Source organism: Urocitellus parryii, chromosome 7, assembly GCF_045843805.1.
Source record: "Urocitellus parryii isolate mUroPar1 chromosome 7, mUroPar1.hap1, whole genome shotgun sequence".
In the NCBI taxonomy this organism is placed as follows: Eukaryota; Metazoa; Chordata; class Mammalia; order Rodentia; family Sciuridae; genus Urocitellus; species Urocitellus parryii.
Genome location: NC_135537.1, coordinates 2,646,773 through 2,674,237, shown reverse-complemented (window position 1 = coordinate 2,674,237; position 27,465 = coordinate 2,646,773). Strand labels below are relative to the sequence as shown.

Below are 27,465 nucleotides of genomic sequence, written 5' to 3'. Positions count from 1 at the left end.
GGGTGAGACAGGTGCCCCTGGTGTATGGGGAGTGGGTGAGACAGGTGCCCCTGGTGTATGGGGGAGCCCTGGGTGAGACAGGTGCCCCTGGTGTATGGGGAGCCCTGGGTGAGACAGGTGCCCCTGGTGTATGGGGAGTGGGTGAGACAGGTGCCCCTGGTGTATGGGGAGCCCTGGGTGAGACAGGAGCCCCTGGTGTATGGGGGAGCCCTGGGTGAGACAGGTGCCCCTGGTGTATGGGGAGCCCTGGGTGAGACAGGGGCCCCTGGTGTATGGGGAGTGGGTGAGACAGGTGCCCCTGGTGTATGGGGAGTGGGTGAGACAGGTGCCCCTGGTGTATGGGGAGCCCTGGGTGAGACAGGTGCCCCTGGTGTATGGGGAGTGGGTGAGACAGGTGCCCCAGGTGTATGGGGAGCCCTGGGTGAGACAGGTGCCCTGGCCAGGGGAGCCCTGGGTGAGACAGGTGCCCCTGGTGTATGGGGAGCCCTGGGTGAGACAGGTGCCCCTGGTGTATGGGGAGTGGGTGAGACAGGAGCCCCTGGTGTATGGGGAGCCCTGGGTGAGACAGGTGCCCTGGTGTATGGGGAGTGGGTGAGACAGGTGCCCCTGGTGTATGGGGAGTGGGTGAGACAGGTGCCCCTGGTGTATGGGGAGCCCCAGGTGAGACAGGTGCCCCTGGTGTATGGGGAGTGGGTGAGACAGGTGCCCCTGGTGTATGGGGAGCCCTGGGTGAGACAGGTGCCCCTGGTGTATGGGGAGTGGGTGAGACAGGTGCCCCCTGGTGTATCGGGAGCCCTGGGTGAGACAGGAGCCCCTGGTGTATGGGGAGTGGGTGAGACAGGAGCCCCTGGTGTATGGGGAGCCCTGGGTGAGACAGGTGTCCCTGGTGTATGGGGAGTGGGTGAGACAGGTGCCCCTGGTGTATGGGGAGCCCTGGGTGAGACAGGTGCCCCTGGTGTATGGGGAGTGGGTGAGACAGGTGCCCCTGGTGTATGGGGGAGCCCTGGGTGAGACAGGTGCCCCAGGTGTATGGGGAGCCCGGGTGAGACAGGTGCCCCTGGCCATGGGGAGCCCTGGGTGAGACAGGTGCCCCTGGTGTATGGGGAGTGGGTGAGACAGGTGCCCCTGGTGTATGGGGAGCCCTGGGTGAGACAGGTTCCCCTGGTGTATGGGAGCCCTGGGTGAGACAGGTGCCCCTGGTGTATGGGGAGTGGTGAGACAGGTGCCCCTGGTGTATGGGGAGTGGGTGAGACAGGTGCCCCTGGTGTATGGGGGAGCCCTGGGTGAGACAGGTGCCCCTGGTGTATGGGGAGTGGGTGAGACAGGTGCCCCTGGTGTATGGGGAGCCCAGGTGAGACAGGTGCCCTGGTGTATGGGGAGCCCTGGGTGAGACAGGTGCCCCTGGCCAGGGGAGCCCTGGGTGAGACAGGTGCCCCTGGTGTATGGGGAGTGGGTGAGACAGGAGCCCCTGGTGTATGGGGAGCCCTGGGTGAGACAGGTGCCCCCTGGTGTATGAGGAGCCCAGGTGAGACAGGTGCCCCTGGTGTATGGGGAGTGGATGAGACAGGTGCCCCTGGTTTATGGGGAGCCCGGGTGAGACAGGTGCCCCTGGTGGATTGGGAGCCCCGGTTGAGACAGGTGCCCCTGGTGTATGGGGAGCCCCAGGTGAGACAAGTGCCCCTGGTGTATGGGGAGTGGGTGAGACAGGTGCCCCCTGGTGTATGGGGAGCCCTGGGTGAGACAGGTGCCCCTGGTGTATGGGGAGTGGGTGAGACAGGTGCCCCTGGTGTATGGGGAGCCCAAGGTGAGACAAGTGCCCCTGGTGTATGGGGAGTGGGTGAGACAGGTGCCCCTGGTGTATGGGGAGTGGGTGAGACAGGTGCCCCTGGTGTATGGGGAGCCCTGGGTGAGACAGGTGCCCTGGTGTATGGGGAGTGGGTGAGACAGGTGCCCCTGGTGTATGGGGGAGCCCTGGGTGAGACAGGTGCCCCTGGTGTATGGGGAGCCTTGGGTGAGACAGGTGCCCCTGGCCAGGGAGCCCTGGGTGAGACAGGTGCCCCTGGTGTATGGGGGAGCCCTGGGTGAGACAGGTGCCCCTGGTGTATGGGGAGTGGGTGAGACAGGAGCCCCTGGTGTATGGGGAGCCCTGGGTGAGACAGGTGCCCCTGGCCAGGGGAGCCCTGGGTGAGACAGGTGCCCCTGGTGTATGGGGGAGCCCTGGGTGAGACAGGTGCCCCTGGTGTATGGGGAGTGGGTGAGACAGGAGCCCCTGGTGTATGGGGAGCCCTGGGTGAGACAGGTGCCCCAGGTGTATGGGGAGCCCCGGGTGAGACAGGTGCCCCTGGCCATGGGAGCCTGGGTGAGACAGGTGCCCCTGGTGTATGGGGAGTGGGTGAGACAGGTGCCCCTGGTGTATGGGGAGCCCCAGGTGAGACAGGTGCCCCTGGTGTATGGGGAGTGGGTGAGACAGGTGCCCCCTGGTGTATCGGGAGCCCTGGGTGAGACAGGAGCCCCTGGTGTATGGGGAGTGGGTGAGACAGGAGCCCCTGGTGTATGGGGAGTGGGTGAGACAGGTGCCCTGGTGTATGGGAGCCCTGGGTGAGACAGGTGCCCCTGGTGTATGGGGAGTGGGTGAGACAGGTGCCCCTGGTGTATGGGGAGTGGGTGAGACAGGTGCCCCTGGTGTATGGGGAGCCCCGGGTGAGACAGGTGCCCCTGGTGTATGGGGAGTGGGTGAGACAGGTGCCCCTGGTGTATGGGGAGCCCTGGGTGAGACAGGTGCCCCAGGTGTATGGGGAGCCCCGGGTGAGACAGGTGCCCCTGGCCATGGGGAGCCCTGGGTGAGACAGGTGCCCCTGGTGTATGGGGAGTGGGTGAGACAGGTGCCCCTGGTGTATGGGGAGCCCTGGGTGAGACAGGTGCCCCTGGTGTATGGGGAGTGGGTGAGACAGGTGCCCCTGGTGTATGGGGAGCCCAAGGTGAGACAAGTGCCCCTGGTGTATGGGGAGTGGGTGAGACAGGTGCCCCTGGTGTATGGGGAGCCCTGGGTGAGACAGGTGCCCCTGGTGTATGGGGAGTGGGTGAGACAGGTGCCCCTGGTGTATGGGGAGCCCAAGGTGAGACAAGTGCCCCTGGTGTATGGGGAGTGGGTGAGACAGGTGCCCCTGGTGTATGGGGAGTGGGTGAGACAGGTGCCCCTGGTGTATGGGGAGCCCTGGGTGAGACAGGTGCCCCTGGTGTATGGGGAGTGGGTGAGACAGGTGCCCCTGGTGTATGGGGGAGCCCTGGGTGAGACAGGTGCCCTGGTGTATGGGGAGCCTTGGGTGAGACAGGTGCCCCTGGCCAGGGGAGCCCTGGGTGAGACAGGTGCCCCTGGTGTATGGGGGAGCCCTGGGTGAGACAGGTGCCCCTGGTGTATGGGGAGTGGGTGAGACAGGAGCCCCTGGTGTATGGGGAGCCCTGGGTGAGACAGGTGCCCCTGGCCAGGGGAGCCCTGGGTGAGACAGGTGCCCCTGGTGTATGGGGGAGCCCTGGGTGAGACAGGTGCCCCTGGTGTATGGGGAGTGGGTGAGACAGGAGCCCCTGGTGTATGGGGAGCCCTGGGTGAGACAGGTGCCCCTGGTGTATGGGGAGCCCTGGGTGAGACAGGTGCCCCTGGTGTATGGGGAGCCCTGGGTGAGACAGGTGCCCCTGGTGTATGGGGAGTGGGTGAGACAGGTGCCCCGGGTGTATGGGGAGCCCTGGGTGAGACAGGTGCCCCTGGTGTATGGGGAGCCCCAGGTGAGACAGGTGCCCCTGGTGTATGGGGAGTGGGTGAGACAGGTGCCCCAGGTGTATGGGGAGCCCTGGGTGAGACAGGTGCCCCTGGTGTATGGGGAGTGGGTGAGACAGGTGCCCCAGGTGTATGGGGAGCCCCGGGTGAGACAGGTGCCCCTGGTGTATGGGGAGTGGGTGAGACAGGTGCCCCTGGTGTATGGGGAGCCCCAGGTGAGACAGGTGCCCCTGGTGTATGGGGAGTGGGTGAGACAGGTGCCCCAGGTGTATGGGGAGCCCCGGGTGAGACAGGTGCCCCTGGCCATGGGGAGCCCTGGGTGAGACAGGGTGCCCCTGGTGTATGGGGAGTGGGTGAGACAGGTGCCCCTGGTGTATGGGGAGCCCTGGGTGAGACAGGTGCCCCTGGTGTATGGGGAGCCCTGGGTGAGACAGGTGCCCCTGGTGTATGGGGAGTGGGTGAGACAGGTGCCCCGGGTGTATGGGGAGCCTGGGTGAGACAGGTGCCCCTGGTGTATGGGGAGCCCCAGGTGAGACAGGTGCCCCTGGTGTATGGGGAGCCCAAGGTGAGACAAGTTGCCCCTGGTGTATGGGGAGCCCTGGGTGAGACAGGTGCCCCTGGTGTATGGGGGAGCCCTGGGTGAGACAGGTGCCCCTGGTGTATGGGGAGTGGGTGAGACAGGTGCCCCTGGTGTATGGGAGCCCCAGGTGAGACAGGTGCCCCTGGTGTATGGGGAGCCCTGGGTGAGACAGGTGCCCCTGGCCAGGGGAGCCCTGGGTGAGACAGGTGCCCCTGGTGTATGGGGGAGCCCTGGGTGAGACAGGTGCCCCTGGTGTATGGGGAGTGGGTGAGACAGGAGCCCCTGGTGTATGGGGAGCCCTGGGTGAGACAGGTGCCCCTGGCCAGGGGAGCCCTGGGTGAGACAGGTGCCCCTGGTGTATGGGGGAGCCCTGGGTGAGACAGGTGCCCCTGGTGTATGGGGAGTGGTGAGACAGGTGCCCCTGGTGTATGGGGGAGCCTTGGGTGAGACAGGTGCCCCTGGTGTATGGGGAGCCCTGGGTGAGACAGGTGCCCCTGGTGTATGGGGAGCCCTGGGTGAGACAGGTGCCCCTGGTGTATGGGGAGTGGGTGAGACAGGTGCCCCTGGTGTATGGGGAGCCCTGGGTGAGACAGGTGCCCCAGGTGTATGGGGAGCCCGGGTGAGACAGGTGCCCCTGGCCATGGGGAGCCCTGGGTGAGACAGGTGCCCCTGGTGTATGGGGAGTGGGTGAGACAGGTGCCCCTGGTGTATGGGGAGCCCTGGGTGAGACAGGTGCCCCTGGTGTATGGGGAGCCCTGGGTGAGACAGGTGCCCCTGGTGTATGGGGAGTGGGTGAGACAGGTGCCCCTGGTGTATGGGGAGTGGGTGAGACAGGTGCCCCTGGTGTATGGGGGAGCCCTGGGTGAGACAGGTGCCCCTGGTGTATGGGGAGTGGGTGAGACAGGTGCCCCTGGTGTATGGGGGAGCCTTGGGTGAGACAGGTGCCCCTGGTGTATGGGGAGCCCTGGGTGAGACAGGTGCCCCTGGTGTATGGGGAGCCCTGGGTGAGACAGGTGCCCCTGGTGTATGGGGAGCCTGGGTGAGACAGGTGCCCCTGGTGTATGGGGAGTGGATGAGACAGGTGCCCCTGGTGTATGGGGAGCCCCAGGTGAGACAAGTGCCCCTGGTGTATGGGAGTGGGTGAGACAGGTGCCCCTGGTGTATGGGGAGTGGGTGAGACAGGTGCCCCTGGTGTATGGGGAGTGGGTGAGACAGGTGCCCCTGGTGTATGGGGAGCCCTGGGTGAGACAGGTGCCCCTGGTGTATGGGGAGCCCCAGGTGAGACAGGTGCCCCTGGTGTATGGGGAGTGGGTGAGACAGGTGCCCCTGGTGTATGGGGAGCCCTGGGTGAGACAGGTGCCCCCTGGTGTATGGGGAGCCCTGGGTGAGACAGGTGTCCCTGGTGTATGGGGAGCCCCAGGTGAGACAGGTGCCCCTGGTGTATGGGGAGTGGGTGAGACAGGTGCCCTGGTGTATGGGGAGTGGGTGAGACAGGTGCCCCTGGTGTATGGGGAGTGGGTGAGACAGGTGCCCCTGGTGTATGGGGAGTGGGTGAGACAGGTGCCCCTGGTGTATGGGGAGTGGATGAGACAGGTGCCCCTGGTGTATGGGGAGTGGTGAGACAGGTGCCCCTGGTGTATGGGGAGCCCTGGGTGAGACAGGTGCCCCTGGTGTATGGGGAGTGGGTGAGACAGGTGCCCCTGGTGTATGGGGAGTGGATGAGACAGGTGCCCCTGGTGTATGGGGAGCCCCAGGTGAGACAAGTGCCCCTGGTGTATGGGGAGTGGGTGAGACAGGTGCCCCTGGTGTATGGGGAGTGGGTGAGACAGGTGCCCCTGGTGTATGGGGAGTGGGTGAGACAGGTGCCCCTGGTGTATGGGGAGCCCTGGGTGAGACAGGTGCCCCTGGTGTATGGGGAGTGGGTGAGACAGGTGCCCCCTGGTGTATGGGGAGCCCTGGGTGAGACAGGTGCCCTGGTGTATGGGGAGCCCTGGGTGAGACAGGTGCCCCTGGTGTATGGGGGAGCCCTGGGTGAGACAGGTGCCCCTGGTGTATGGGGGAGCCCTGGGTGAGACAGGTGCCCCTGGTGTATGAGGAGCCCCAGGTGAGACAGGTGCCCCTGGTGTATGGGGAGTGGGTGAGACAGGTGCCCCTGGTGTATGGGGAGTGGGTGAGACAGGTGCCCCTGGTGTATGGGGAGCCCTGGGTGAGACAGGTGCCCCTGGTGTATGGGGAGTGGGTGAGACAGGTGCCCCTGGTGTATGGGGAGTGGGTGAGACAGGTGCCCTGGTGTATGGGGAGCCCTGGGTGAGACAGGTGCCCCTGGTGTATGGGGAGCCCTGGGTGAGACAGGAGCCCCTGGTGTATGGGGGAGTGGGTGAGACAGGAGCCCCTGGTGTATGGGGGAGCCCTGGGTGAGACAGGTGCCCCTGGTGTATGGGGAGCCCCAGGTGAGACAGGTGCCCCTGGTGTATGGGGAGTGGGTGAGACAGGTGTCCCTGGTGTATGGAGAGCCCCGGGTGAGACAGGTGCCCCTGGTGTATGGGGAGCCCCAGGTGAGACAGGTGCCCCTGGTGTATGGGGAGCCCTGGGTGAGACAGGTGCCCCTGGTGTATGGGGAGCCCCAGGTGAGACAGGTGCCCCTGGTGTATGGGGAGTGGGTGAGACAGGTGCCCCTGGTGTATGGGGAGTGGGTGAGACAGGTGCCCCTGGTGTATGGGGAGTGGGTGAGACAGGTGCCCCTGGTGTATGGGGAGTGGGTGAGACAGGTGTCCCTGGTGTATGGGGAGTGGGTGAGACAGGTGCCCCTGGTGTATGGGGAGCCCTGGGTGAGACAGGTGCCCCTGGTGTATGGGGAGTGGGTGAGACAGGTGCCCCTGGTGTATGGGGAGCCCCAGGTGAGACAAGTGCCCCTGGTGTATGGGGAGTGGGTGAGACAGGTGCCCCTGGTGTATGGGGAGTGGGTGAGACAGGTGCCCCTGGTGTATGGGGAGCCCTGGGTGAGACAGGTGCCCCTGGTGTATGGGGAGTGGGTGAGACAGGTGCCCCTGGTGTATGGGGGAGCCCTGGGTGAGACAGGTGCCCCTGGTGTATGGGGGAGCCTTGGGTGAGACAGGTGCCCCTGGCCAGGGGAGCCCTGGGTGAGACAGGTGCCCCTGGTGTATGGGGGAGCCCTGGGTGAGACAGGTGCCCCTGGTGTATGGGGAGTGGGTGAGACAGGAGCCCCTGGTGTATGGGGAGCCCTGGGTGAGACAGGTGCCCCTGGCCAGGGGAGCCCTGGGTGAGACAGGTGCCCCCTGGGTGTATGGGGGAGCCCTGGGTGAGACAGGTGCCCCTGGTGTATGGGGAGTGGGTGAGACAGGAGCCCCTGGTGTATGGGGAGCCCTGGGTGAGACAGGTGCCCCTGGTGTATGGGGAGCCCTGGGTGAGACAGGTGCCCCTGGTGTATGGGGAGCCCAGGTGAGACAGGTGCCCCTGGTGTATGGGGAGTGGGTGAGACAGGTGCCCCAGGTGTATGGGGAGCCCTGGGTGAGACAGGTGCCCCTGGTGTATGGGGAGTGGGTGAGACAGGTGCCCCAGGTGTATGGGGAGCCCCGGGTGAGACAGGTGCCCCTGGTGTATGGGGAGTGGGTGAGACAGGTGCCCCTGGTGTATGGGGAGCCCCAGGTGAGACAGGTGCCCCTGGTGTATGGGGAGTGGGTGAGACAGGTGCCCCAGGTGTATGGGGAGCCCCGGGTGAGACAGGTGCCCCTGGCCATGGGGAGCCCTGGGTGAGACAGGTGCCCCTGGTGTATGGGGAGTGGGGTGTATGGGGAGCCCTGGGTGAGACAGGTGCCCCTGGTGTATGGGGAGCCCTGGGTGAGACAGGTGCCCCTGGTGTATGGGGAGTGGGTGAGACAGGTGCCCCGGGTGTATGGGGGAGCCCTGGGTGAGACAGGTGCCCCTGGTGTATGGGGAGCCCCAGGTGAGACAGGTGCCCCTGGTGTATGGGGAGCCCAAGGTGAGACAAGTGCCCCTGGTGTATGGGGAGCCCTGGGTGAGACAGGTGCCCCTGGTGTATGGGGAGTGGGTGAGACAGGTGCCCCTGGTGTATGGGGGAGCCCTGGGTGAGACAGGTGCCCCTGGTGTATGGGGAGTGGGTGAGACAGGTGCCCCTGGTGTATGGGGAGCCCAGGTGAGACAGGTGCCCCTGGTGTATGGGGAGCCCTGGGTGAGACAGGTGCCCCTGGCCAGGGGAGCCCTGGGTGAGACAGGTGCCCCTGGTGTATGGGGGAGCCCTGGGTGAGACAGGTGCCCCTGGTGTATGGGGAGTGGGTGAGACAGGAGCCCCTGGTGTATGGGGAGCCTGGGTGAGACAGGTGCCCCTGGCCAGGGGAGCCTGGGTGAGACAGGTGCCCCTGGTGTATGGGGGAGCCCTGTGTGAGACAGGTGCCCCTGGTGTATGGGGAGTGGGTGAGACAGGTGCCCCTGGTGTATGGGGGAGCCTTGGGTGAGACAGGTGCCCCTGGTGTATGGGGAGCCCTGGGTGAGACAGGTGCCCCTGGTGTATGGGGAGCCCTGGGTGAGACAGGTGCCCCTGGTGTATGGGGAGTGGGTGAGACAGGTGCCCCTGGTGTATGGGGAGCCCTGGGTGAGACAGGTGCCCCAGGTGTATGGGGAGCCCCGGGTGAGACAGGTGCCCCTGGCCATGGGGAGCCCTGGGTGAGACAGGTGCCCCTGGTGTATGGGGAGCCCTGGGTGAGACAGGTGTCCCTGGTGTATGGGGAGCCCTGGGTGAGACAGGTGCCCCTGGTGTATGGGGAGTGGGTGAGACAGGTGCCCCTGGTGTATGGGGAGCCCTGGGTGAGACAGGTGCCCCTGGTGTATGGGGAGTGGGTGAGACAGGTGCCCCTGGTGTATGGGGAGTGGGTGAGACAGGTGCCCCTGGTGTATGGGGAGTGGGTGAGACAGGTGCCCCTGGTGTATGGGGAGCCCCGGGTGAGACAGGTGCCCCTGGTGTATGGGGGAGCCCTGGGTGAGACAGGTGCCCCTGGTGTATGGGGAGTGGGTGAGACAGGTGCCCCTGGTGTATGGGGGAGCCTTGGGTGAGACAGGTGCCCCTGGTGTATGGGGAGCCCTGGGTGAGACAGGTGCCCCTGGTGTATGGGGAGCCCTGGGTGAGACAGGTGCCCCTGGTGTATGGGGAGCCCTGGGTGAGACAGGTGCCCCTGGTGTATGGGGAGTGGATGAGACAGGTGCCCCTGGTGTATGGGGAGCCCCAGGTGAGACAAGTGCCCCTGGTGTATGGGGAGTGGGTGAGACAGGTGCCCCTGGTGTATGGGGAGTGGGTGAGACAGGTGCCCCTGGTGTATGGGGAGTGGGTGAGACAGGTGCCCCTGGTGTATGGGGAGCCCTGGGTGAGACAGGTGCCCCTGGTGTATGGGGAGCCCCAGGTGAGACAGGTGCCCCTGGTGTATGGGGAGTGGGTGAGACAGGTGCCCCTGGTGTATGGGGAGCCCTGGGTGAGACAGGTGCCCCCTGGTGTATGGGGAGCCCTGGGTGAGACAGGTGTCCCTGGTGTATGGGGAGCCCCAGGTGAGACAGGTGCCCCTGGTGTATGGGAGTGGGTGAGACAGGTGCCCCTGGTGTATGGGGAGTGGGTGAGACAGGTGCCCCTGGTGTATGGGGAGTGGGTGAGACAGGTGCCCCTGGTGTATGGGGAGCCCTGGGTGAGACAGGTGCCCCTGGTGTATGGGGAGCCCCAGGTGAGACAGGTGCCCCTGGTGTATGGGGAGTGGGTGAGACAGGTGCCCCTGGTGTATGGGGAGCCCTGGGTGAGACAGGTGCCCCCTGGTGTATGGGGAGCCCTGGGTGAGACAGGTGTCCCTGGTGTATGGGGAGCCCCAGGTGAGACAGGTGCCCCTGGTGTATGGGGAGTGGGTGAGACAGGTGCCCCTGGTGTATGGGGAGTGGATGAGACAGGTGCCCCTGGTGTATGGGGAGTGGGTGAGACAGGTGCCCCTGGTGTATGGGGAGTGGGTGAGACAGGTGCCCCTGGTGTATGGGGAGTGGATGAGACAGGTGCCCCTGGTGTATGGGGAGTGGGTGAGACAGGTGCCCCTGGTGTATGGGGAGCCCTGGTGAGACAGGTGCCCCTGGTGTATGGGGAGCCCTGGGTGAGACAGGTGCCCCTGGTGTATGGGGAGTGGGTGAGACAGGTGCCCCTGGTGTATGGGGAGTGGGTGAGACAGGTGTCCCTGGTGTATGGGGAGTGGGTGAGACAGGTGCCCCTGGTGTATGGGGAGTGGGTGAGACAGGTGCCCCTGGTGTATGGGGAGTGGGTGAGACAGGTGCCCCTGGTGTATGGGGAGTGGGTGAGACAGGTGCCCCTGGTGTATGGGGAGCCCTGGGTGAGACAGGTGCCCCTGGTGTATGGGGAGCCCCAGGTGAGACAGGTGCCCCTGGTGTATGGGGAGTGGGTGAGACAGGTGCCCCTGGTGTATGGGGAGCCCTGGGTGAGACAGGTGCCCCCTGGTGTATGGGGAGCCCTGGGTGAGACAGGTGCCCCTGGTGTATGGGGAGTGGGTGAGACAGGTGCCCCTGGTGTATGGGGAGTGGGTGAGACAGGTGCCCCTGGTGTATGGGGAGTGGGTGAGACAGGTGCCCCTGGTGTATGGGGAGCCCTGGGTGAGACAGGTGCCCCTGGTGTATGGGGAGCCCCAGGTGAGACAGGTGCCCCTGGTGTATGGGGAGTGGGTGAGACAGGTGCCCCTGGTGTATGGGGAGCCCTGGGTGAGACAGGTGCCCCCTGGTGTATGGGGAGCCCTGGGTGAGACAGGTGCCCCTGGTGTATGGGGAGTGGGTGAGACAGGTGCCCCTGGTGTATGGGGAGTGGGTGAGACAGGTGCCCCTGGTGTATGGGGAGTGGGTGAGACAGGTGCCCCTGGTGTATGGGGAGCCCTGGGTGAGACAGGTGCCCCTGGTGTATGGGGAGTGGGTGAGACAGGTGCCCCTGGTGTATGGGGAGTGGGTGAGACAGGTGCCCCTGGTGTATGGGGAGTGGGTGAGACAGGTGCCCCTGGTGTATGGGGAGCCCTGGGTGAGACAGGTGCCCCTGGTGTATGGGGAGTGGGTGAGACAGGTGCCCCTGGTGTATGGGGAGCCCTGGGTGAGACAGGTGCCCCTGGTGTATGGGGAGTGGGTGAGACAGGTGCCCCTGGTGTATGGGGAGTGGGTGAGACAGGTGCCCCTGGTGTATGGGGAGCCCCGGGTGAGACAGGAGCCCCTGGTGTATGGGGAGCCCTGGGTGAGACAGGTGCCCCCTGGTGTATGGGGAGCCCTGGGTGAGACAGGTGCCCCTGGTGTATGGGGAGTGGGTGAGACAGGAGCCCCTGGTGTATGGGGGAGCCCTGGGTGAGACAGGTGCCCCTGGTGTATGGGGAGCCCCAGGTGAGACAGGTGCCCCTGGTGTATGGGGAGTGGGTGAGACAGGTGTCCCTGGTGTATGGAGAGCCCCGGGTGAGACAGGTGCCCCTGGTGTATGGGGAGTGGGTGAGACAGGTGCCCCTGGTGTATGGGGAGTGGGTGAGACAGGTGCCCCTGGTGTATGGGGAGCCCCAGGTGAGACAGGTGCCCCTGGTGTATGGGGAGTGGGTGAGACAGGTGTCCCTGGTGTATGGAGAGCCCCGGGTGAGACAGGAGCCCCTGGTGTATGGGGAGCCCTGGGTGAGACAGGTGCCCCTGGTGTATGGGGGAGCCCTGGGTGAGACAGGTGCCCCCTGGTGTATGGGGAGCCCTGGGTGAGACAGGTGCCCCTGGTGTATGGGGAGTGGGTGAGACAGGTGCCCCTGGTGTATGGGGAGTGGGTGAGACAGGTGCCCCTGGTGTATGGGGAGCCCTGGGTGAGACAGGTGCCCCTGGTGTATGAGGAGCCCTGGGTGAGACAGGTGTCCCTGGTGTTTGGGGAGCCCTGGGTGAGACAGGTGTCCCTGGTGTTTGGGGAGTCCTGGGTGAGACAGGAGCCCCTGGCCAGGGGAGCCCCGAGTACAGGTATCTGAGAGTGACAGGCACCCGTGCCCTCCAGGACCTCCCAGTTTTGGTATGCAAACAGGAAACCAGGAAGTGAGCCAGAGACCCCAGTGCTGGATGGGGAGGGTGCTGAGGAGGGAGGGCTGTAGGCGGCGCTGTTTACAGAGGGTGGTTGAGGAGGTGGCAGGTGAGGGGTGGGCGGGTGGCAGTGGGAGAGGAGGAGGTGGCAGGTGAGGGGTGGGCGGGTGGCAGTGGGAGAGGAGGCTGGCGGCTGGCAGTTCACCAGCCCTTCCCACAGCCCTCCACGCTCTGGGACGATATTGTTTTATTAGCTTATTAGGGGAGATTCATGCATTTTGCTTGTTGATCAGAGTAAAAAAGGAACTTCACGCACATTCTAACCCAGAGGCAATACGGGAAGAGTGACAGTTTTTTCAGTGACGTGCCTGGGGGAGGGCTGTTAGAGCTGACAAATTGCGTGAAGCACCTCATAATACAAACAAATGAAAGACTGGTGGTGTTCAAGGCTCGCTTCTCGGAAATATGAGCTGCTGCAGAGGGAGGCCCAGGCAGCAGCACTCCATGGCCTGCCTGGCCCTGGCCCTCCACACACCTCTGCTTGCCCTGCTCGGGGGTGTTTCCTCCCAGTTTCAGAGGAGCGTGGCCCCGAGCCACCTTGGTTTTGGACTCCGGCCTTGGGAACTGTGACAGCTCCCTGACAGCTGTGACACATTCCGCAGTTTTAAGCCTCTGGGTGTGTGGCACCTAGTTCCTCAGTCCAGACACTCTCCCCTGTCTCTCAGGCCCTCTGTGGCCACTGCACAGGCCAGCGAGGTGCTTGGAGCTCTTACCTCTGGGGACTGGGCATGGCTGCCTCCTGGGCCTGCTGCCCACGCTGAGGCTCAGTGACCAGGTTCAGCTCCAGGGTGTAGTGGACCTGGGTGAGGAGGGCCAGCAGCAGCTGTGGGTAGGCCTCCCGCACGGCCTTCTTGAACTCCCGTGCGAACTGTAGCTCCAGGAGTGTGTTCATGGCCTGTTGGGACAGGAGGGCCCAAGCTCCTGATGATGTCCCTCCCGCTGGCCCCGCCACTGTGTGCTTCAGCCTGGCCCACTTCTCTGGCGCTCTCGGGCAGGCGCTGCCGTGCTGGTCCCCCTGCTGTTCCACACACTGGAGCTCCTCAGCCTCCTCCCTGCCATCGCCTGGGATGCTGCCACCCAGCCTGCAGGCCCCACCATGCCAGGCTGCCCTCTATCCCGCCTCGACTACGCCACCTGCTCTCTGCACTTGGCACTATATCGGGGGGGGGGGGTCTGGCCCCGGAGGTGAGCTCCTGCACTGTGTTCTCAGCACCAACTCTGCACACAGCAGGGGCCTAATGTGTGAAAGCTGGGGAATCAAATGCCCTTGAAGGCAGAGTCTGTGACAGCAGGCCCCAGGCCCCAAGGCAGGGGCGTTGAGTTCTGGGCTAGGGGTGGTCCTGAGCAGAAGTGGCATGGGGTGGGCAGGGGATGTACACACAGGATGCAGGGTGGCTGCTCTGCAGCTCCTGACAGGGGTGCTACTCTGCTGGGGGCTGGCATCAGCCTGGGGCTGGTGGGCTCGGGGGGCTGGTGAGTGCCAGGCATGGGTGGTCTCCCTCCAGCTGCCTGTTCATCACACCCCTGGGGCAGCAGCTGCTCATCTAGGGGTGCCTGGGTAGGAAGGGGCAGCTGTGTGCTCTCGGCTTCTGCTCACAGGGCTTCTGGGGCTGGGACCCTGTCTGGAAAGTTCCAGGACATGGCGGCTGCCTTGCCAGAGTCCAGCCAAGGGGGCAGGTGTGGCTGCCTTAGGGAGTGAGTGCCCTGCCCCTGGGGTATGCCAGCAGGGCCCGGCTTACAGGGAGAGCGGAGGGCTCCGACAGGAGGCAGCCTCTGAGATCCCTCCAGAATCCGTGGTCCCCAGAGCCCCAGTGTGGCTGAAGAGCCTGGTGTCTCCACACTCTTCCCCGCAGCCCCCTCCAAGGTGGCCCTGCACATAAGCAGTCCCGGCACACACAGATGGAACCCCCTGGCCAACCCTGCAGGGGGGACGCTCGGCTCTGATTCCCTGCTGGGGCCAGAGCCCTGGGCAGTAAGAAGAGCTGGGCCTGAGACCCAGGTCTGTGGGGTCAGCCCCTGGACTGGGGCTGCCCCAGAGGGAGGCCCTCTACCTCCAGGGCAGGCCTGGGCCCTCCTGCAGCCAGGCTGTGGAGCTCCCCACCACCCTGTGCCATGGTCCTGACTGTCCGCTCCTGAAGCCAGGGGCTGGGGTTGCGGACTCACGGCCAGCGAGCGCAGGTAATCCTTCTCCTTGGGGTTGGGGTTGCTGTTGCTTGCTCTGGTGGGCAGGGGCCGCTCCTGCAGCCAGGCCAGCAGCATGGCCAGCACCAGGCGGCTCACGGGCTGCTCAGCTCCCAGGGCCCTCCACAGGCGGAAGGCATGGCTGTGGGCAGAGAGGGCCATGAGGGCTGTGTGGCAACTGGGGCCTGCCCAGCTCTGCCGGGAGGCCACCGTGGCCAGGGCCCGCATGCCCCGGATGAAGGTGGGGTGGACCTGAGCGGTGTGCAAAGCTTTCAGTGCATGCGATGTTCTCCTGCCCGTTGCAGATGGGGACCTTGAAGCCTGGAGAGAAGGCGTACCCTGGCCAAGCATGTTGCATTTGGGGGCTGCCAGCATGTGCTCGGGACAGACTGGGGCTGGGTGTGAGTGCTGGGCAGTGTCAGCATTTAGAGGTCATGAAAAGCCCTGGGAACAGCGGTGGCCACTGAAGGTGAAGTCTGAGAGTCACCCTGAAGCCCGGGAGAGGAAGCCAGGATGAGGCAGGAGCCAGCAGAGGAGAGCACACAGGAGTGGAGCGGCCAGGGACGGAGTGGCCAGTGGAGTGACCAGGGCCGACAGTGAGCCAGGCAGCCGGCTCCCAGAGCCAGGAGAACAAGGGCTCCCGGAGCGGAGCATGACTGGCCAAGCCAAATTCTGCTGACAGCCCTTGTGCGTGGGGACAGAGGCTGACCCCTGGACTCGGCAGCACGAGGTTGCTGCTGGCCTGAGGGAGGGCTTCCCTGAAGCCACAGGTTTCACTGGAGCTGCGAGCCACGGCACAAACACCAGCCACCCAGCACAGATGGACGCCGAAGGGCTGAGGAGCACTTGGACGCTCATCATCAGCCACCAGCAAATGCACTCGGAAACCACCGCACGTCGCGCCACACCCACTGGGATGGCCACCGTCCAGGAAATGGAGCGTAATGAGTGCTGGCGAGGACGGGCAGCGCTGGGCGCCCTCCTGCTGCTGGTACAGCACCGTGGAAGCCACCGCGGCAGCTTGGGAAGTCCCCAGGACTGCCGTGTGCCAGCCACACCACCACCAGGGCTGCGCCGGGTGGTTCAGAGGACTTGATCACACAGCTCCCCCTGGCTCCTGCAGGGAGGGGCCACCAGACCTGCCTCGGATACAGTCAGTACTCAAGTCCCTCCTGCAAAGCGGCAGAGCAGGACCCTCTGAGCAGGACCCTCTGAGCACTCCGCCTCCGGCCTGCGCGGCCCGACTGCAGTGGGATACTGCGCAAATATTATCCACTGCACCCTCCAGGGACTCTGGAGAAGTCTGCACAGGCGCAGGGCAGAGGCAGTGTTTCTGGAAGAGGACGGTGGGTCTGTGGATGCAGAGCCCGAGGACGCAGGCCAAGGCTGATGGCAGTAGTGATCACAATGGCCCAAAGGGGAGAGCACGTGCCCATCACCACAGAGGACACGTGCAGCCACAGACGGAGAGAGGCTCTGACAGGTGTCAGGAGGATGAAGCCCCAGGACCCCAGAGGAGACGTGCACTCCATCTCTGTGGAATTCCCAGGGGCTCAGAGGCCCCCTCGTGCCAGGAGGCTGGGGGCCTCTGCGGCACAGAGGGAGGCACCTGGGGGCTACTCTTGGATGGGTCCAGGGATTCTGCCTGGAGTGATTCTGTGGGATCAGACAGTGGTGGCAGCTGCGCAGCCCTGCAGATATGACCAATGCCCTGAGCTGGACCCTTAAGAGTGGTTAAATGGAAAATTCTATGGCACACATAATTACCAAAGTTAAAGTAATTCATGATGTCATGCCCAAACCATCGAACTGTATACTTTAAATGGGCGAATCCTTTAGTATGTGAATTTTATTTGTGGTGTGTGTGTGTGTGTGTGTGTGTGTGTGTGTGTGTAGTACTGGGGTTGAACCCAGGACCAGGACTCATGCATATTAGGCAAGCACTCTACCACCGAGCTACTGCCATAGCCTATGGGTCACATCTTATTAAATCTGTTTTTTAAAAAGGAATGAGCTGGGCACAGTGGTGCATGCCTATCATCCCAATGGCTTGGGAGGCTGAGGCAGGAGGATTGCAAGTTGGGGGACAGTCTCAGCAGCTTAGCAAGGCCCTGTTTCAAAATAAAAAATAAAAAGATCTGGGACATGGTTCAGTGGCTAAGCACCCCTAGGTTCAATCCCTGGTATTAAAGAAACAGAAAAGAGCGGGAGGCTCGGGTCCCCCAGGAATGGTCTGCCAGACTACTCGAGTCAGCGCCTCCCTTGAAAACCGCTAAAAAGCCTGGGGAGTTAAAATCCAGGGTCCTAAAAGCACCAGAGATGATGGAACTGCAAAGGAGTGCCAGGCCGCTTGGAGTGTCTGAAGACCTCAGGATGCAGGGACCCCAGGAGCCACCGAGGCCCTGGGGACGTGTCGCAATTCTGGAAAGGTAGGGCCTTTGCCAGCCTTGCGGGATGGAGGGCAGAGACTGGAGCCCAGAGGTGGGCTGGTGGAGCAGGTGGCCTTCCGCCATCCCCTGTGATGCTGAACTGGTGGTGGGAAGCCGGTGGACATCCACCAGTGTGAATCGCCTGGGGCCCGGGGTCTGGAGTCCTGGAGTTGGCTGAAAGTGGTCTTTAGCTGGAGTGTCCTGTCCTTAGGTGAATCATTCCTATAACATTTCCCCCAGATGAACATCTAGCCGGCTGTCAAAGATAGCCAGACCCAGGAGGAAGCAAGACTGCATGGGTGGCATAGAGCAAGGACAGATGCGATTGTCACGGTTTGGAGAAGGAATGTCCCTGGAAACTTCCTGTGGTTATACAGGAATACTTGGAAGTGGAGTGATGGGATGGGGAGAGCTGTATCTAATCATCTTCCCAATTTGAATGGACTAAAGGGTAGTGATTGTTGGCAGGTGGGTCGTGGCTGGAGGAGGTGGGTAACTGGGGGCGAGTCTTGGAAGGGGGCATCTTCCCTGTCGTCCTGTACCCACCCATGTCTCCTTCCTGGCCACCGTGAGTGGAGCAGCACCCCTTCACCCTCCCTTCCCTCATGTGGGCTCAGAGCGACGGCCTCGGCTGACATGGACCGAACCCCTGGAACAATGACCAAAAATAGACTTATCCTCCTCTAAGTCGCTCTTGTCAGGTGTTTGGGTCCCCATGACAAAAAGCTGACTGATATAAATTGGTACTGAGCAGTAGGGCTGTGGCTGGGACTAACTTGACCATCTGGTTCAGAAGCCTTTGGAAATGGTTTGCTGGAGGAGTTGGAAAAGTTCAGAGATGAGGGCATGGGACCCCTAGGATGCTGTAAGCAGAGACTCATGGGCAATTCTGGTGAGAGCTCGGGAGACCAGAATACTGAGAGGAATGGAGACAGATGACGCTCAGGAGATTTCAGAGAAGAGCAAGGGATCTACTGGAAATTGAACTAGCGGCCACTCATGTTATCGCCAGGCAAAGAATTTGGCTACATTTTGCCAAATTGAGCTGAATTTAACGGTGGCAGACTAATTAATCTGGTGGAGGAAATTTCCAGACCACACAGCACTAAGGTGGTGACATTGGTGTTACCGGCAGCCTTTAGCCAGGTTTGCTGTAAGATCAAGAGCAGAAAGTAGAGCTGAAGGACTTCAAACACTTGCAGTGTGACCAGAAAACAGGGGAAAGGAAGGCATGGTTGTTAAAGAGATCAGAGCCACCCAGGAGACACTAAGGACTTTGTACAGAGACAATAGGAAAGAGCCTCAGGAATTTGCATGACCATACACATTACTGACTCAGGATGTAGAAGGGAAAATTCCTTGAGAAGAGATTTTGGGGTACCCTGCTCGCATAGGGGGCCTAGGAAGTTGTCTCACCAGGCTCAGCACCCAGGCATTCAGAGACCACTGCCACTCGACCCCACAGGTCCCAGCTGCTACTTCAGCTGGAAGTGACCTGGGCATCATCCATGTGGCGCTGGTTCTTCAGGAAAGCGGGATGGTGCAGGTAGAGGGTCAAGAAAGCGTCCACTGAGATTTCAAAGGAGGGCCTGGGTCAGTCTTGCAGGCTGCCCCCGAGGGGGTGACGCATAAAGCTGCGAGGGTGAAGCTGAGACTTGAAGACCCCAGAAATGAAGAGATGCCAGTAACATGGAATGTCTCCCGAGTGAACCTGCTGGCTGCAGAGAGAGCTGGGCTGAAAGAGAGGCCCAAGGAGGGCAGCTACCCAGGCCCTCTGGAACCTCGTCTCCTCACCGTGAGCCCCAGAGGCTGCAAGAGGAGAGACCGAAATGTCCGCCTCGCTGGGCTAAGGTCCTGCTTTGGCCCCTCCCCTGTCCCTCTGCCCCCGTTCCTCCCTTTGAAATGGGAATGCTCACTCTATGCCGTTAGGTATCGGATGTTACAGGGGCTCACAGCCAAGAGTTTGCTTTGAGTCTCAGAGGAGACTTTGGAATTGGACTTTGAGGCAGTGCTAGAACTAGTACGGCTCTACAGGGACTATATAGGGACTCCCGGAGATGGACTAAATGCACTTTGCTTTGTGAGGTGGACTGAGCTGTTGGGGGCTGGGGTGGAATGTAGTGGTTTAGATATGAGGCACCCCCCAAAAGTCTCATGTGAACGCAGGAATCCACAGGGGTGGATAATTGGATGTGAGAGCTCTGACCTCATCAGTCCACCCTAGTTTAATGACCTCATTGGATGGTAACGGAGGCTGGTGGGTGGCGGGAGGAGGTGGGCTGTGGAGGAGGTGGTGGTGGGGTGCCCTTGAAGGTCTCACCTTTCCTTTGCCTTTTTTTTGTTTCCTGGTTGCCACCAACAAAGCAGCTGCTCTGCGTCGCACCCTTCCATCCTGACGCCCCCTGTCCCACCCTGGGCCCTGAGCATGGACTTCACCTCTGAAACCAGAGCCCAAATAGACACCTCCTTCTCCTTCTTGGGTACTTTGGTCACAGTGACAAAAAGCTGAGTAAGAAAGGTGACCTGACAACAGCTAGGACGCTGGACTGGCCAGACCTGGGCTGTGGGCAAGCCTTCACTATGAACAGAAATGAGGGGCAGCTTAAGGGCATGTGCAGCAGACAGGAGTCTGGGGGGCAGACTCTGAGCAGGTCACAGACAGAACCAAGTCGAAGCCTTAGAATTAAAGAACACCAGGTCTGAAACCAAGCCTTCAGTGGGAGAACTTAACCTCAGATCACCGTGGGTGAAGGAGAACCCGTGAGACACAAGGCAATACCACGCTCGACCCAGAAGAAGGCAGAACCAGGGCACCTCGGAAAGACGAGACCCCGGCACCTTCGGAGGAGCCAGTCAGATCCGGCTTCCCAACCGCAGCAATGGCGGGAACAGAAGGACGCGACCTTGCTGGGCCGAAAGAAACAGTGCAGTCCCCCAGGGCTACATTCTAAGACCCCCAGTGGACGCCCGAAACCAAAGCAGCTCTGAGTCCTGTGTAGACTGTGCTTCTTGCTACACCATCTACATGTCTACATACCTATCGAAAAGTGTGGTTTGTAACCTGGGCACGATGACTAATAAATAGACAATTTTATCAGTACCCTGGGTACGTGAGTGTGGTCTCTTTCCATCTAAGCCATCTTTGCAAGGCTGTGCGGTGCACAAGGTCTACGTGCTGAGCCCAGGAGAGGCGGTGGAGGTGGCAGCAGGACGCCACACGCTAGGCTGCTGCATGAGGGCCGCCGAGCCCAGCAGTGTGATCCAGCAACAGTCCCGTGATACCCGGGTGGCTGCTGAGGGACTTGTGGCAGACAGTGTGTACAGCTCTGGACACGGGGAGGGCTCACACTCTGGCCCGGGAGAGAGTGTGAGCTTCATCACACCTCACAGAACCATGCCCTATTTAAAACTTCAGATTGTTTATCTCTGGAACATCCCATTCACTCTGTTTGGACTGTGTTTGACCATGGTAACTAAAGCCAGGGGTCAGGGGAGACCCCTGTCACTGCCCACCTGGGATTCTGCACCTAGCAACGACATCCTTTAGGACTGAGGGTGAAATAGGACATTCTCAGACAAAAACCGAGAGTACTTGCTCGTGACAGACTCAAACTACAGGACGTGCCTCAGCCTGGGGACAGATGGCTTGGGTTCCAACAAGGAGCGAAGGGTAAAGAAGGTAGTGAGAGGTCAGCAGCTTGGGGCAGGGCTGGGGCTCGGCAGGGCACTTCCCCACATGTGCGAGGCCCTGGCTTGGAGTCTCAGCAACATATAAATAAATAAAAATAAATAAAGGTCCATCAACAACTAAAAAATTATTTAAGCTGGGCGCAGTGGCACATACCTGTCTTCCCAGCAGCTCAGGAGGCTGAGGCAGAGGATGGAAAGTTCAAAGCCAGACTCAGCAAAAGTGAGATGTGAAGCAACTCAGTGAGACTCTGTCTCTAAATAAAATACAGAATAGGGCTGGGGATGTGGCTCAGGGGTCGAGTGCCCTGAGTTCAATCCTTGGTTCTCAAAAATAAATAAATAAAATAGGACTCAGCAGCTCTGAGTCCTATCAACGTGTGAGATTTCAAATAACAGGGCAGTAAAATAAACAGCAAAGGCATTAAAACAGAGAGTGGCTCAATTCATTTGAGGATTTTTGAAGTTTGGTTTCTTGGTGTGGAAAGAGAAAAGACGGTAAACTTCACACCAAACGTTGACAGTTCTACTACATGGAAATGGACCAGCACTCCAACCACAGACGGAGACTGGCTACGAATGTTGTTCACAAGAGAGGGGTTGGTGCTGAAGAATGGGGAGCGTTAAAAGTCAGAGCACGGGGCAGAGCGTGAGCACTACTGACGGCCGCATCAGTGTTAGAGGAAGCTCATCACTGGACCGCGGGGCTCTACCACAGCAGGTTAATGTCAGGCAAGCCAGAAAGTCTCCAAAGAGTGGCCCGCCTGACACCCTTTATGTGAAAACAAAAAGTGAATTCATATGAAATTAGAGAAACAACAGAATCCTTTGAGGAATGTTTATGCAATAAGACTCTGCAAAGGAAGGATGGCTCTTTTTCTTCTTGATATTTATTTTTTAGCTGTAGTTGGACACAATACCTTTATCTATTTACCTGTGGTGCTGAGGATGGAACCCAGGGCCTCGCCTGTGCTAGGCAAGCGCTCTACGGTTGAGCCACAACCCCAACCCCAACCCCTAATATATTTTTAAGTTGTAGATGGACCCAAGATCTTTATTTTTACTTATTGTTATGTGGCTCTGAGGATCGAATCCAGGGCCTCACTCCTGCGAGGCAAACACTCTACCACTGCACCATAACCCAGGCCCAGAAGGACAGCTCTTCAAGCAGGTGAGCAGGGGCTGGAATCCACTGGTGGTTGTGTCCCTGTCTTTAAAAGTCGGATGTGACCCAGACCCTAGTTTTCGTGTGGCTGATGGGTTCATCCATCCACATAGGCCTTACTAGATAGTCAAAATAATCACTGATCTAAGTAAGCACTTCCACGAGAGCAACAGTCGGGCGATGGGTGAGCTGCCCCTGGGGAAAGGGGCTTCCAACAGCCAGTCAAGAGAGGGCTGGTGTCCAGATTGCACAGGGATGCCTGGACATCTCCAGGGCAGGAGGGGCCGCACGACAGAAGAGTGCACAGCACATGGGCAGGCACATCCCCAAAGAGAAACCAAGTGGCCGAAAGGAAACGGAAAGATGTCCAGCTCCATCATGTAATCCCGGGAGTGAAAACAAACACCAGGAGAGGATGAACAGCACCCACCAGCCTGGCCATGTGGGTGCTAAGTAGTATTAAAGATGTGACTCAGCAGGACCCTATAAACAAAGAAGTACTGCGGGGGTATGACTTGGTACCAGCACCCGGAAGACACCTTGCACCATCTATTAATGTGTGAGGCACGTGAAGCCCGATGTCTGGGTGTGTGCTAGAGGAACACATTGTGGAAATCAAGTGCTCACGTGCACAGGGCTCGTAGGTCAGTAGGTCCAGTGGCGCTGTTTATCCCTGGGCAGGAAACAACCCAACGTCTGTGGTAGTGAACATGACCATGACGATGTGGAAGGAAGGGTTCAGGATGCCTCCATGCGTTGCTCAGCACGCTGTGAGAGAAGGGGCTCCCTGGAGTGTGTGAACCTCAAAACCCATTTTGATGTCCAAATTCACACCACCCATGTGGTCCCCAAAACCTCAAGCAGAGGCTTACACTTCAAGGGGTCTCAACTTGACAGTGCCCAGGTGATCGGCAGAAGCTGATACAGATTTAGTTGTAAGTCACCCTGCGTGAGAGACCCACTCTGATTTCATGGCTATGAACATGTGATAAATGTGCTTAGAATTGAGAAATAAGGTAGAGATTCCAATTCAAGTAAAGTGGAACTATGAACTTCTGGGTGAATGAACACACCCTTGTTGACTGCATCTCTGCCTCCCAAAATCTCCTAGAAAAACAAGAAGGGAAAAGTGATACCACACAGAGACTCTGACCCCAGTGTAGTACAGAGAATGCCCAAACCTCAAAGTCACGGTACGTAAAAGAGAAGCACGCGGGTCCAGTGCGCAAACGCAGCTCTTCCCCAAACACACCCCAGGGCAAGCAACAAGACTGAGGCTGAGCTAGACTGCCCAGCCCAACTGCCCTTCAAATGCACAACTTCCATCCTAGGACATGAAGAGCTTGGAAACCAGGTGCCTTTTCTTGGGAAATCTGTCAGGGATGAACTTTGCTAAACCATAAGATGGCCAGAAAAGGTCAGGCATAGGGATGATGGTGAGTGTGGTTACACACACTGGAGGTGAATGCTGAGGTGGGCTGCTCAAATTGGGTGCAAATCTACATCCTTTGACAAAGTGCAACTGAAAAAAAGGGAAGGATGGGGAGGAATAAAGAGAAAAATGGAATCATGTCACTGATTGGTGTGTAGAAACTGGATGGGGTTAAAGCAGATCAAATAAGAGGAATAAGCCAGATATTAAGAGGTCAACAATGAAACAGGGGGCTTGGGGCATTAAAATAGGTCAGGAGGATGGGGCTGTAGCTCAGTGGTGGCGTGCATGAGGCCTTGGCTTCAGTCCCTAGCACATACATAGAAAAAGAAAAAAAAACCCCAGCAGGTCAGAGCACAAAAATAACAACTGGAATGAAATCACCACACTTCCTAAACTAAAAAAAGAATACATCTTATAGAAAAATAAACATATCAAATATAGCAAAATACAACGACAAAATATTATGAAAGACTGATCATCCACACATCAATGAATATCACCTGTTAAAAAAGATTTTAAATTTGGGTCACGATACCAAAGCACTATATAATACGCTACCTAAAACAGGAATTCTGCAAAGGAACACCAGGCCAGAGGAGAAGAAATGAAGTCAGGGTAGTGATCCTGGTAGCAGACAGAGTAGAATCTAAGTCCCCCAAGCACTCAACAGGACAGAGCAGAGCACCTTTAATGTTAAGGGTCATGATTTTTTTTTAGATTTTTTATTTGTTTTAATTAGTTAAGGGCCATGATTCATAAGTAAGATTAATAACAGAATATGCATGCACTGAACAACACAGCAACATGTGTGAGGTCAGTAACTACAGGAGGTGGAAGGACACAGAGACATGAATGTTCCTTTAGTCAGACTTCAACACAGGTCAGTCCAGGGGTCAGGGGACAGAAAGGAAGTAGGATGTAGGGGACGAAGACACCATGATTGGCAAGGTAAGCCTTGCGGATGCGTATCCAACTCAACCCCAGGCGACAGAAAATGCACTTTCTTCCCGAGGACCCACAGAACACTCACAACGCAGTTTTCAGGACCAGCCGACCCGATGAAGGAGAAGCATGATAGACCACCCAGATCACGATGCAATCAGGCGAGAAGTTACTGACACACCACCCCAAGGTGCTTGCACATGGGCACCAGCAATCTTCCCAGAAAGCACCGCTGGGTGCTGGGAGCTTGTGACCTCTCCTCTGCAGGCTCCCGCATGTGCAGCGGAGAGGGCGGCCAGGTGAGCCGCTGAGGGAAGGGCCTGGGTCTGTGCAGGGAGGGAGGGGATGCTGGGTGGTGGAACGGCATCAGGGAGCAGGGTGAGCCAGGAGGGGCTGTGAGAGGTGGGCACAGCGGCAGCTAGAGCTTCTGAAGGGTGGCAGCTTGTCGGGTACCCAAGGGAGAAGCCATAAAGGTGGGAGGTGTCGGGGAAGAAAGTCTTGACATTGGTGACTACCAAGTCTGGGCCAGGACCATGGGAGTGGTAGCTGGGGGGGATGGAAGGCAAGATTGCCAGGAGAGGGAGACCCAGGCAGAAGTCACAGCAGGAGTCTGGCAAGAAGGTGTCCCTGTCCGGGAGCTGCACCCTGAAGCATGGCCCAGGGCGGTGTGGGGCGGATGGGTGGCAGTGGTATGAACTGAGGATGCGGGAGGCAGAGCTGGGACCCTGGCACCTCCGATCCAGGGTCCAAAGGCTGAGGGAGAAGAGCCAGCCTCACCTGAGAGGCTGTGGTGGCTGCCGGGGTCCTGGGAGGAGCAGGGAGAGAAGGTCTAAAGGCGACGTGGAGACAGAGGGGCTTTGCTAATGGATGGCGAGGTTTGGGGGTCTTTCCAGGAACCCTCAGGGTCCTGGGACCCCCTCACCAGGTGAAGGGTGGGGGCGGGGCAGGACGTGGTGAGCAGCGCTTCCCCAGGGTCCCTCCCAGGAGGGCAAGTGATCCCTCCCTGCGCCCAGCACTGTGGGCTCCCTGTGCACCCAGGAGGGCACCCAGGAGGGCACAGGCCATGCCCCTGCCTGGGGAGGGTGGTGGTGGGTAGTGAGGGAGGGTGGGCTGGGCACCTGTCCAAGGGCATGGAGAAGTCCAGGAAGGCAGCCACCAGCTCGGGGGTGTGGTTCCTGGCCAGCAGGGTGATGGCGGACAGGGCATTGTCTTTGGCTTGGGGGATGCGGACAGAGCAGAGGCGCAGGTGGATGCCCCGGGCCATGTTAGCAACCTGTGTGAGGAGGGAGAGGTCAGAGGGGAGGCCCTGCCCTGGGGACTCTGACAGGGGAGGTACAGCCTCCCTGGAGCCACAGGTCTGATGGGAGACAGGACCCCTGCCTTGGGGGGCTTGAGAGCTCAGCACTGCCCTCAAGGTCTGGCAAGCAACCCCTCATCCTGCCCCAGACACACTGCTCCGGTGCAGGCTGCTCTGGTGCCTGGAGCGTCCTGACCCTTCTGCTTCAAGGTCCGTTACACAGCTGTGGAGGCCCAGCTCCCACATCACGGCCTGCAGGACCTGGCATCAGCTGTCCCCTGGCTGGGGGGCCCCTCCTTTCCCTCTGGGCCCACTCTGCACCTTTTGCATCTACTGGCCATCCTCTCTCCGTCAGTTGGAGAGCTCCTGGAGGGTCAGGTCTGTCCCTTTGCCCCATTCCCACCGTAGGGTCACAGCAGGCTCCACCACTGCCCGTCTGCTCCAGGGCCTGCAGCCACCACCAGGCCCCTCACGCTTGCTTGGACCCTCCCTCAGGCATTCCCTCTTTTGGCTCTGGACAGGGTGGCTCTGGCTTCCCCTACTGGGCCCAAGCTCGGGGCTCCTGTCTCGGCCTGGCGGGTGCCCCTGGATAGTGCCCAGCCCCGGGTGGTGCCCCAACCCCTCACGGTCTCCAGCTTGGCCCCGTGCTGGTGGATGACAGCCAGCAGCAGCTCAGCGGCCGCCTGCACGCGGAAGGGACTGGAGGAGCCCAGGCCACTGATGGCCGTCCAGATGAGGTCCGTCACCTCTGCCATCAAAAGGTGCCTCATGATCTCCTGTGGGAATGGAGAGGCCATCACTGGGTCCTGTGTCTGGGCACCCACTCCTCCACCTCTGCGTCCACCCAGTCCTTTGCCCAGGCTCCCTGGGTCTCTGAACACCCACTCTTCCACGTGCCCCCCGCCAGGCATTTGAGGTTAAGTGCTGTCCCATCTCCCTGCACAAACTACAATCCAGAGCACAGCAAGGGACTGCAGGTCTCCTCTCTCCTCTGCCTGTCCTTGCCTCCTAGGGCATCCCCATCTGCTGGCCTCAGCCCAGAGGGGAGGTCCCCATGGCCAGGCTCCAGTCTCAAGAGACACTCAACTTCAGAGTGTGGAGGGTCTTTGAGACCACCTGGACCAAGTCCCAGGCCTAGAGAGGTGTAGGGCCCACCCTCAGCCACAGGACAGGGTGGCGATGGTGGGGTCAGCCTCCATAAGACCCCAGGTCTGCTGGCCACGAGTATTCTCCCAGAGACCCTCAAGGTCTAGGGAGGGGCTTACTTCTGCAAGCTGACCATGACAGCTGCCCAGAGGGATGAAGGGCACTAGGGGATGCAAGGTGGTGAGTATGACCCCTGCACCATAGTCTCCTGAGGGTGGAGTTGGGGCAGGGCACTGCACAGGCAGAACCTTCTAGAATGATTTAGAACATTGCTGCTCAACGTAGTAGCCACCAGACACCCATGGATTATTTGAATCTATCTAATAAAATTAAAGTTCAGTTCCTTAGCACCAGACACATTTCAAGTGCTCACTAGCTTTACAGGCCAGTGACAGCCTTGGACGGCACAGATGTTGAACATGCCCAATCTCCCAAAAGGTCAGGTTGGAATGGTGATTTGACTCTGAGAATCCTAGAATATACACCTCAGGGTTGACATAGACTTTAGGTATCCTGCTTTTACTCAGTGAGGGTAGAGGTAGTAGTGGTAGTGATGAGGATGGTGTGGGGTCATAGTAATGGTGGTGGTGGTGATGGTGATGGTGGTGATGGTGATGAATGTGATGGTGGCAGTGGTGATGATGGTGATGGTAGTAATGGTGGTGATGGTAATGATGGTGATGATG

At 60.2% G+C, this 27,465-nt stretch overlaps 1 protein-coding gene across 1 annotated transcript in view; it reads right to left on the bottom strand.

The window, feature by feature from the left end:
* The window catches only part of LOC113192821 (maestro heat-like repeat family member 5), a 62,960-nt gene that overhangs the window by 10,504 nt on the left and 24,991 nt on the right, over window positions 1–27,465 (bottom strand). Inside the window, exons 15-18 of the mRNA XM_077800917.1 lie at window positions 26,260–26,409; window positions 25,455–25,609; window positions 14,661–14,820; window positions 13,211–13,392 (exon numbers count right to left, since the gene is read on the bottom strand). Of these exons, the coding sequence (XP_077657043.1) occupies window positions 13,211–13,392; window positions 14,661–14,820; window positions 25,455–25,609; window positions 26,260–26,409 (647 nt within the window). The remainder of the gene's footprint in view (window positions 1–13,210; window positions 13,393–14,660; window positions 14,821–25,454; window positions 25,610–26,259; window positions 26,410–27,465) is intronic.